The sequence below is a fragment of the Electrophorus electricus genome, chromosome 17 (assembly GCF_013358815.1).
Source record: "Electrophorus electricus isolate fEleEle1 chromosome 17, fEleEle1.pri, whole genome shotgun sequence".
Taxonomy (NCBI): domain Eukaryota; kingdom Metazoa; phylum Chordata; class Actinopteri; order Gymnotiformes; family Gymnotidae; genus Electrophorus; species Electrophorus electricus.
This window is the reverse complement of record NC_049551.1, coordinates 4,992,033-5,003,303: the sequence shown is the minus strand read 5'-3', so window position 1 is coordinate 5,003,303 and position 11,271 is coordinate 4,992,033. Positions and strand designations below refer to the sequence as shown.

The window sequence follows — 11,271 nt, the reverse complement described above, 5'->3', positions numbered from 1 at the left end:
CTGCATCTGCGTTTTGTAAATCCCCCCTGTTATTTGGGACTGTCAAAAATATTTCTGGTGGGATTGAAAGCCAAAATCCCCCAGCTACACCAGTGAGGTACACACACACACACACACACACACACACACACACACACACACACACACACACACACACACACACACACACACACACACACACACACACACACACACACACACACACACACACACACACACACACTCCCCCAAGTAAATAAAACAAATCAGAGGAGAAAAAAAAACTAACCTGAAGTAAAAATAAGACCAGACAAAATGTTTCTGTGAGCATCTTGTAGTAAAGTTTATACAAATAAAATGCTAACCTTTATGTCAAGAAAGACAATAAATCAGAACACACTGGATTAAGGGGTGTGGACGTGTTTGCTTTAGCAAATTGGGTAAAACATCACTTTGCAAGTGCATTGTCAGGATGGGAATCTTCTAGAACTATCAGCGTAACCATGATAACATTATTTACATTATCCTGTACACAACTGAGACCCACTTCCAGGAGAAACAGCATAAAATGATGTGCTAACCAAAGAAACAGAATGCCACAATCAAGATTCTAATTCTGTGGTTTGCTTGTAAACCACGAACCTAGGCTTTTCTACACAGGACATCCCCACAAGCTAAGGGGCACCCCAACGTACTCCAGCCGCCGACACCCTGGTAGAACATTGTGTAAATCTAACCAAACCAAACTGTTTTTGGAATTTCAGAAAACAAAAACATCCTCATTTCGGAGCATGGCCTTGTCCTGTTGTGAGGAAAACCAAGACAGCGAAATGTGCTGAGGAGAGGAGGTTGAGAGCAGACACCATGTCTGCGTCAGCTGTAAAATACCGAAGTGTCCCCCACGCTTCTACTTTTCAGTACTGCTACAACACAGGGGGCCGCCACCCACAGTTCCTGGGTCCACCCTCCATGCGCACTCCCACAGACAGATGTCTCCAGTTGCCGTTTAGGAAGCTCCCACCGCCTCCTCAGGGTCAACGTACTGCACACTCCTGCGGTAGGCCTGGAAGCATCAGCTGCGACCCTTGTGCTCACTGCGATTGGTCGGCGCAGGCCTCCGCCGGGCTGGCTGCCACCCCCTCATCGTTGCTGCTGTCCACATCCTGGTCCATGGCGGCTTCCTCGTCCAGCCGCTGGCTGGTGTAGTCTGTGATCTCCAGGAAGCCACTGGGCTCGACCACCACGTTTGACTGGCTGGAGTCGGGCATAATGGAGTACTGGGGGATTACCTGCAGGGTGAGGGGTAGAAAGAGTGAGCGAGAGCAGGAAAGTACGGTTCAGTTAAGAGTGATGTTCCAACAAAAACTGCAGAACATTCCGGAACATACACACGAGGGGAAAACAATTAAATTTTCTACCCAGCTACTAGATCTACTATGGGTCTGAATACATGTGAACACTTGTATTCATTCCTGTGTCCAATCTGATGTCTTTCCAGCTGGTTGTCCATAGCAATCAGCATGCTCAGGGATCAATAAAGTATTTCAGTCTGCCTGTTCGTCTGTGTCTACCTGTTCATCTATCGGCCATCCATGCACCCATTACCACGCAGGCCCGCTTACCTGTATCACGTCCAGGTCTTTACCCTTCTGGATTCGGCTGTAGGTGCTGTGTTTGGAGCTGCTGATGTGGGGCGAGGTGGAGGCCGACTTGCTGAAGGAACCGCGGTCGCTGGATGAGTCCACCACCATGGCTTCGGCACCCGGGTCGATCTCCGCCTCCATCATGGAGATCTTGAGGATGTCGGAGACAGGTTTCTCAGACACGCCCAGCCCCGAGCTGGACTCCGCCTGCAGCTTGGCTGCAGCTTCCCCGCTGCTGGACGTGGGCGGGCACTGGTGGCCACCGAACGTGATCTTGGTCACGGTGGCGCCCTGTGTGATAATCGGCTGTTGCACCTGTGTGTGTTGGTGTGTGTTGGGGGGGAAGAAAGAGAGAGTGGGAGGGGGAAAGAGAGAGATTTTCTTTTGCATCACCTCTCAAACCCAACACATTACCAGAATCAGTGTTGCTGTTGTGAGCCTCTGTGGAATTGTATGTACTTGCATTTGTACTTGAGTTCTTTACTTTATGCCAAAAACTGCTCACTAATAGTTAATCAAATGCTGGTTTGAAAAAAAAGAAAAGAAAAGAAAAAAACACCACAAAACACATTCACTGTGTGCGTACATGTGTGTGCACTCGAACCTGGCTGCTGCTGCTGGCCGTCTTGTCGGAGCCCACGGGATGGTGGGCCTGCAGTGGTGGTGGTTGGGAGAGCTGTGTGTGCGTGTTGGGCCGGTGATGGGAGCTTGGAGCCTGCTGTAGTTTGGGCAGCTGTGGGGTGTGTGGAGGCTTGGCGGCGACGGCTTGCAGAGCTGGCTGAGCTACAGCTCCTGCCGAGGCCGAGGGAGAGGGCGACGGCTTGTCTGCCCTCCCCGAGGCCGCCGGAGCTGGGGGCCTGGGGTGGGGCTGTTCTACTTTCTTGGAGGCCGGCAGTGCTTCAGACTGGCTGGGGGTGGGCTTAGTGGGCGTGGCTGGGACAGAAGCTTTGCCAAGTGTATTTGGAGGGGTGCGGTGTTGTTGGAGAGAGGGAGGGGCAGGCTGCGGCGTGGCCTGAGCGGACCTGTAGAAGAGTCCCGTCTGAGGGTCCAATGTGTCTCCCTCCAAATCACCCTCTTCCACTACCACCTGCTCCTCCAGAGGCCTGCCCTGCTCAAGAGACACATCGGCCTGCAACACACACACACCCTGTCTAGGATCCATCTGTATCACACACATATTTGACAGTCATAACCACACTCCTTCTCCCTCACACACACACACACACACACACACACACACACACACACACACACACACACACACACACACACACACACACACACACACACACACACACACACACAGCATTACCGGTGTGCTCAGGGTGGTTGTGCATGTGGAGGGTGTGGCACAGCTGGAGCTTTTCACTGTGGAGGAGAGAGGAGATGACTGACTGCAGGACACGGATGTCTCACCTCCTGCTACAGCCTTCACGGGTTTACCTGCACACACACACACACACACACACACACACACACACAATTTCACACATGGGCCAATGCTTTTCTCATTTAGTACACAGACACTATTTCACAGGAAATCTCTAAATCGAATTAGTAGCCATATTGAAAACCCGAGTATTGAAACTTGAAATCATAGTGGCTGTTAATGGGACACTGCACGCTTCGCCCTCATTTTATTCCTGAACTCTGGGGGTACTGGTCAATAGCCAGGAAAACATTGGACTCTTTATTTTTGTTCTACTCATGTTCTTAATTTTGTTTACTTGGTCAAAACCACTTGTTTTCCCAACCATTATCAATCTGCATTCTGAGCCATCCAATCTGCTATCCATTAACGATCTGGTTTCTGAAATGTTTGGGCTGCAAAGGGTCCATGTTTCGTTAGGGATGTGAGGGAGGACAACCATACCGACAGTGGTGCTCTCGGCCGGGGCATCAGGTTGGCCTGCTGCCTGGCCCGAGGGCTCGGGAGACTGCCTCCTCTCTGGAGGCATCTGGAGGGGCACTGCCATCTGGCTGAGGTCGATGGTGTGTTGCCGGGGCTTGGTCTCACCCTTCTCCTTAGCTGCACCAAAACAGGCAAAATGCAAAGACACATTATAACCAACTCCGAAGAGGGAGAGATGGGGTAGGGGCAGGTAACACACACACGCACGCACAGACACACACCTGTGGTCTGCTGCAGCTCCAGCAGCGCTTTTATGGTGGATGTGGCAGACTGGGCCTCTCCGCCCACGTCCTGGTAGATGATGGTGGGATTCGTTTCCACGGCGACCTCTTGCTCGGCCCAATCCTGACCCCTGGAGGTTATGACATGCACTACAGCCTGGGTGTCTGGAGATCAGGGAGACACCTGAGCTTAGTAACACTCAGACCTTGAAACCAACACAAAGCATTCCGCTCTGGTTAATCACAGAAGAAAGACTTTCAAGCATTTGCTAATTTCTCATGGAGAGGGATCATTAGGGATAAATGAGGTATAAGAGGCAACGCTTACATAGCTAGTCATATTTGTTTTATAATTCCCCAAATACCCTTCTGATCTTTTTATTTCATAAAGACATACACAAAATAATTGCCACTGATGCAAAGTACTACCCCTACAAAATGTCCATACTTGAGTGCTAATAGCTCCCACTTGTGGAGAATCTCCAGCCAGCTGCACTGCCAGCACTCACCATGTGTACTGTCTGAAGACACTGGGCTGCTTTCCATGTATGAGGGTGAATCGTCCTTCAGCATCCTCTCCTGGCCACAGCCTGCCATTACGCCAGCATCAGCAGCGCGGGACACCTGCTGTAGCGTCTCACTGACCAGCTGCCTCGCCTGCTCACTCACCACGGCTGCCTGGAAGGCCATTGGCTTTGGTTTGATCAGCACCTGCAAGGGAAGATGACCAGTCACATGACACTATGCTACTACAGTCCGACTGTATGGCAAACCTTGTTGGCAAACCTTAAAAAAACTACTGTAATACACATCATGTATCAGGAAAGGTGCAACAAACACCATGATGAAACGTTTTTGATGTATTGTCAAGCCCTAGGTCCAGGTCAGATGTGTGCCAGCTCTACGAGCTGTGCACTAAGTGGATGTGCCCCACCTGGGTTTTGCCCTGCTGCCCATAGACGATCTTTGTGGGGATGATCTTGGTGGTGCTGGAGGCCTGCACTGCTGCGCCCAGCCCCTTTGGCTGAGTCACGATCATCTTGGTGATGGGTCGTGATGCTGCAATGATGGCGGGTTTGGCTCCCGGTACTCCCTGCAGAGCCTTCTCTCCCTGAATCACACATACACCTTTAATAATCAAATCGATGCTTTGACATCAAGCCAGCTCAGGTTACACAAAATATTTATGAGAAAAATTATGCCGATTATTGCTCTGTAACGTGACCCTACCCCAGCGTTCAACAGCGTGGTGACCACATTCTTCCCAGGCAGGCCCTGGATAGTGGCCCCTTTCCCCGTGGTTTTCTGCACCACGATGACATTGGGTTTGGAAGTCATGGGAATGGTGGTGATCTTTGTGGTGGTGCCTGTTTGTTAAAGAGTGTAGATGAGACCACACTAGAAACTGTTCGCGCCTGCGCCACTTACAATCCCCCCCCGCCTTCCCTCCATCCTTGCCTGCCTTTCCCTTCTGAACGCTTCTATCCATCTTCTCTCCCTTCGTTTCTTGCTCGGCCTTCCGTTCCCACCCGCTTACCAGAGACGATGTTGGTGATCTTGCCCCCAAGCGTGGCCAAAGACTTCGGCACCACCGTGATGATGCTGCCGCTGGTTGTTTTGACGTAAGTCGCCCCGGCAGGTGACGTGGCCACCCGTGCTCCGATGGTGGGGCTGACCGAGGGCCGGGTGTAGGTGGCCGGGGTCCCTGCACGCACACAAGTACACACTGCATCTGTAAAAACATCACATGAGCTCCAGAACAGAAGCCCCTGCCTCACCACGGGGTTGTTAAGAGTGGGGAGATTCATAGTCCAGGTCCGGATCCGGTGCGCTTCAGTGGGGACGGGGTATGGGTGAATTTAGAGATCAGGCTTGGCTTTCAAGGTTTCAGCTAGAGGGCAACGGAGAGTTGGCGACCGAATTAAAATATTCGATACCTGTAGGGGCGGAGACTAGTTTAGTGGTCATAATGGCCCCGTTGCTGCTGACCACCATGATGGGGGCAGAGCTGCTGCTGGGGACAGCTGCACTGGAGGGCTTTGGCAAGATCTTACTGGGCTGCATTTGCTGTGTGATGATCTTCACTCCTACACACAAACACACAATTAAGTATAACTGACAAATATGAATAAGACATTTTAAGGTATACAAAACGAACAGGGATCATTTTATATGTTCTCTGAGCTGAGGGTCCTGACCTGACTCCTGCTTGATCTGGATGGTGGGTTTGGAACCTGAGGGTGTGGCGGTGCTCTGGGGTGAGGAGGAGAGAGACGAGCCCTGCAGCCCTTTGGGTGACTGTTGCTGCTGCTGTTTGGGGAACTGCAGGATCTGGGAGGGAGAGCCGACCAGAGCCTTGGGAGAGGGCAGCCTTGCTGTGGCCACCTTCACCGCTGCAGAGGATCCAGCTGAGGATCCAGCTGAACACACACAAACACATGATCCAAAAGAAAATCCATCCATGAAATCAATGGATACACAGGATAGAAGGACTATGAACACACACACACACACACACACACACACACACACACACACACTTACTTTGAGCCATTGTGGACATCACCACAGCAGGGGTGGAGGACACTACAGTGGTCACAGCCACAGGGCTGGGTCCCGGGGCAGCGCTAGCACCGGCCGAAATCACCATGGTCTGCTTCTGGCTAGATGACGTCAGCGCTGAGCTGGACACCAGCTTCGACATGGCTGCATAGTTGTGCGACTTTGAGAGAATGTTCGGCACAAAGTTGGAGCTTGGCGACGTCGTGACAATAATCACCTGGAGGGGTAGCGGGGGGACGGGGGTGTACCCAAGTGAGTCGAACCATACCAGGGCCCTGGTAACACAGGCAGACTAGCGGAGAATTGGGGCGAAACACACCACCGCTCACTAACCTTCTGGGTGGTGGTGTTGGTGGTCTGCGTGGTGGGCTTGGTGAAGGTGATCTTCACCGGGGACATGTGGGCGGGCAGGGAGTTGGCGATGCTCTGCATCAGGTTGCTCATCTTCGGGCTGCCGCTCACCGGCACCGTGATCGTCTTAGATACAGGCGGCGCCACTTTAGGCACCTCCTTCAGCAGCACAGGGGAGGAGCCAGAGGAGTTCGTGCGCCGGCGCTTACGAGGCTTTTCGTCCTCGTCGGAACAACTCACGCCTGAGAGATGGAGAGAAAAATGACAAGAATATTAAATATCCACATTATTCGGTGAGCAATTTGCAAGCCAAATCATCTTTAAAATGACACACACTAACACACCTTTCAGAGAGAGAGAGAACAAAAGTTTCAACCTGTGTGTTTCTGAGGTCACTGACTTACTCTTAACATAGACAGTACTCCCACTGGGCAGCACCACCACGTTGGAGGCGGGGCTTGCAGGCCGGGGTGATTTGACGGCAGCTGCCATGCTGCCGCTGGGAGCAGAGACACTGGGGGGCGTGGCAGTAGTGCTGGTGTATGAGTAACACACCACCACTACACACACACACACACACAAAAAAATACCATCAAAAATCAGTGGAATGTAAAACATTCCCAAAATGATCTTTGATTAAAAAATAGCAAGAAAAACAAAACAAAAACCCATATTACACAGAGGAAAATATGTCTATCCAAGTATATCCACCCAAGAATATTTTACCTTCCTTGTTGCCGGTCTCTGTGGGCAGCAGCAGCGAGGCATTCTGGTGGGCTGTGGTGTTGGCCACAGCATTGGCAGTCACAGTGAATGCCGTCTGAGGCACCAGCCTGGGCATCAGAGGGACCAGCCTACGCCCCTCGATAGACCACTCAGAGGAGCTGTTTGGCCCCGACATGCTATTAAATATAAAACAGGAATGCAAAAAGGAAACCAATAAATAATAAGCAACAGTGAATATAAAGTTTACTTGATGTTAAGTTGCAGGTGTGTCCAGCCGCATGGATGTGCAGCGCAGGGATGGCCTTGCTGTCTTACTGGTACGCAATGGTAGTCAGACGCTCATCATTGACCGCCCGCCGCACCTCTGCCCGATGACGCTCAGTTGAGATGCTGGCAGAAACACATCAGGTCCACAAACAATGTTTTGTATGTGCTGTTCCAGGATCAGGCTTTCCACTAAACTGTGAGCACCACTGGGCAGCATTCAGTGATGCTGTTTGAACATGACTCCTATCTATACCCGGAAAGGCACTGAAAGCCTACACAAAAAGGTCACCGAGTTTGATCCATCTCACTGTGGCCAGCACAGTTCAGCATTATACAGTGATTCTTCTCCTCAAACACCATTCAGCTCAATAGTTAACTACCAAGTCTAGCATGTGCGACTTTGACCAGTGCCAAACTGTGCTCGGCTCTGACACTTGATCTAACTGGTTTTCAATAACTTTTGTATCGGTCTATCAGAACCTACCTGAGTACTTTGGTAAGCTCCCCAAGGAGATCTTTCTTGTCCTTGGTCAGATCGCCCTGGGCACGAAGGGCACTGATCACACCCGCGTACGCCTCCAGCTCTGCGCGCACGCACACGCACGCACGCACACAATAACCAATCTTATAAACTCATCATTAACACCAATACATTTCTTTATTTCTCTGCTTTACAGGCCTTGCAGAGACATATCTGGGTACAGGGACCAACAGTGTGCAGTCCTCACAACATATGTCCTCACTGATGACTCTGAAACCCAAATTAGTCCTGGCTGCATTCAGCTCTCCAGCTTTTAGCACTGCGATAACTTTACATTTAAAAAGCTGACACTTATCCAAAGTGAAATACAATTATGACTGAATTGTTAAGGGCCTTGCTCAGTTAAGGACAGTGCTTAAGCTACCCGACTTATAATCAGAAGGTTGCTAGTTCAAAGCCCCACTGCCACCAATTTTCCACTGTTGGGCCCCTGAGCAAGGCCCTTAACCCTCAATTGTACAAATTGTACTCAGTCATAATTGTAAGTTGCTTTTGATAAATGCTTCAGCTAAATGCCTTGCTCAGGGGCCCAGCAATGGTGGGGCTTGAATTGGCAACCTTCTGATTACTAGTCAAGTACTTTTAACCACTGAAATACCATTGTGATACCCCTTGTGATGAACTTGTGTCGTATGATCATAGGTTATGTTGAAGTCAGTCTGACTGTGGGCGATCACTATGGACACTGGAAAAATGCTTGACTGACAGCAAAGGATCCCACCCCTCACACCTGTAGGTACATGTTCTGGAAACATGCTCCCACTCTGGGGCAGCAAGTTCTGCTGCGGGCTTTAACTACAACCACAACTACAACTACAACACAATCAGACAGTCAAATGCAGCAAAGGAACCTGGAAAATAAAGGTCTCTCACCGAGCTTGCGTAGGATTCTTTTACATTCGTCTCTGCTGAGGTCAAGAAGAGTAGGCCACACGACCGGCATGGTGCCAGCCACCTGTGGCTTCTCCTGCTGAATCATCCACTTCTCAGACACACAGGTATATAATCAAAACCAAATCAAACCTTTGACCGAAGGCTGCTTGACTGCCAAACCTTCTGAACTATCAGAATCGTAACTCAAGCAAACAAAACAATGCACAGACAAATAAAATAATAAATTAAAAAAGCTTGTTTTTTTTTTAAAAACATATTACTCGTTTTGTTTTACATATTACTTATTTTGTATTACTCATTTGTCTAAGTCACAGCAATAAACAAATATCAACTCACCGTTTGAGAGACAGTGACCTTTGCCTGAAATGTTTGTTCTCTAATGTACAATAATCTTCCAGAGAACCATACCCTTCAAGAAAACCATAATGGGAACAATTATAATAGCAAATGTTTTGGATTCCATTAATCGACCAACAGCTGGTCACTGTGCATCTGCTCTCCAGGAACAGTGTTCTGAGATGCTGCTTTATAAAGGGTTTATAAAAAGTTACTCTCAGATTCCACTTCTTATATGATTAAAAATTAAAATGACTCGGGACGTTATAGTAATTAATGCAAATACCGATTTTGTGAAAGCTGTCGTCATTCAAGGTTTAATGTTAGACATTAAGGTATTTCACAAGATATTACATTTATTGTACAACAGTTTGTTTCTAGACCTAAAAAGAGGCAAACCGATGTGTTGTTGCTTGACGAAAATTAACGACATTATGCCAAAGATGACGCAAACACACACGGAAAAATAAAATTTCAATAACAATTTCCGGTAGCCTACATAAAGCTAGCTAGATAACGTTAGGGATGCACAGCTAGTTAACCTTCCGAAAATGTGTACTACCTAAACACACCAGTTATTGTTTGCTATTTTTCGTCTGAAATCAGTAGCTATCCGTTCCTTAAAGAACATTACGTGGGTTACAGTGTTTTACGTGCAAAATGTGAATCATAAGCGAGGCAAACAGAAAGTGAGCTACGTGAAGGCTCAAGTTTGCACCAAACTAGACCAGTGGCTAAGCTAACATAGCTAGCTAAGAGCAGCCAGCAAGTCCGTTTAGCTGCGGTACAACCCAACTAGCTAGCTATAATGAAGAACGAGGGGAAAGAAAAGACAGCAAAGTAAGTATTTAGAATTACAAAGTATTAATAAATAGCGGCCCTCGTCATCTACCTAGGATAGATAGAGATAGAGAGAGACAGCTAACTAGGACTGCAGACATATCTTTTATTTCAAAACTAGCTAGCTAGCCACTGTTGCATAAATAAAAAAACAAATGAAACGGATACGTGCTCTGTTAATGATTATGGCACCATAAAATTAATCCGATCGTCTTATGTTACATCTGCTATTACAAAATATAGACTAATGCATAAGCGAAGATGCAAACACAAACACCAACCTTTGCTAGATAACATTCCTCCCAGTCCTTCATCTCCGCCATGGCTAGTCGACGCCAAAACACTCGGGCCGCGGTTAAAGCTGCCCGTAGAAAAAGCCTTAATGAATTTTAAATGTGCTTTAAAGTGAAATAAAAGTGGTGTCAATTGCTACAACACAAATGGTTCTATACCTTCCTATACTATTATCTTGGTATTCATATTAATGACAGCAGATGTTAAGGTTGCTCATCAATCATTTATTATCGCAGCAGGCAGATTTTTCTGTAATTCCAATCAGGACCCACGTAGCTACTGTTTTGTCGTGAATTTTATTTTTTTTATTTTTAATTTTTTTTTAAAGAAAGCACATAGCTAAATCCGAGTTGTAAGGTGGATTTTTACCACATATTAATATATCACTTATAATTGTTTAGCATGAAAAATGCAGCCATTCTGTGCCGAGAATAAAAACGACATGGCCGAGACAGAATACCTTGCAAGACATTGTTTACACGTGTAAAATAAATGAGCAACATCTAACCGCGTAGACTAGAGAAAGTAACTCTAAAACTGTCAGTGTTAAAATATACAGTGCAATATAGTAAAGTAGTCATCGAATGTTCTCACCTTTTAAAATGCATTTTACAGCAGTTCTGGATAAATGCTACTTGTATTGCTAATTGTACTTGCTTTTCACCTGTCACGCACACATCTCTATGTGCTGTGAGCATCTTTGGG

At 48.0% G+C, this 11,271-nt stretch overlaps 1 protein-coding gene across 2 annotated transcripts; it reads right to left on the bottom strand.

The window, feature by feature from the left end:
- Nucleotides 1–297: 297 nt before the first annotated feature.
- emsy (EMSY transcriptional repressor, BRCA2 interacting) lies at nt 298–11,178 on the bottom strand. Of its 2 annotated transcripts, XM_035535826.1 has the most exons (22): nt 11,161–11,178; nt 10,554–10,633; nt 9,433–9,505; nt 9,076–9,184; nt 8,146–8,245; nt 7,710–7,784; nt 7,395–7,570; nt 7,073–7,228; nt 6,651–6,910; nt 6,300–6,534; nt 5,954–6,175; nt 5,693–5,842; nt 5,293–5,460; nt 4,986–5,122; nt 4,690–4,866; nt 4,265–4,466; nt 3,756–3,920; nt 3,496–3,651; nt 2,935–3,065; nt 2,227–2,751; nt 1,602–1,937; nt 298–1,268 (listed from the first exon to the last, which is right to left on the bottom strand). In XM_035535826.1, exons 4-22 carry the CDS (start codon nt 9,179–9,181, stop codon nt 1,071–1,073), a joined length of 3,675 nt encoding a protein of 1,224 aa, XP_035391719.1. In that variant the 5' UTR covers nt 9,182–9,184; nt 9,433–9,505; nt 10,554–10,633; nt 11,161–11,178; the 3' UTR covers nt 298–1,070. The 2 variants fall into 2 exon arrangements, with proteins under 2 accessions (XP_035391719.1, XP_035391720.1); XM_035535827.1 differs by lacking the exon at nt 11,161–11,178 and having other exon boundaries at nt 10,554–10,732.
- Between the last annotated feature and the right edge of the window lie 93 nt (nt 11,179–11,271).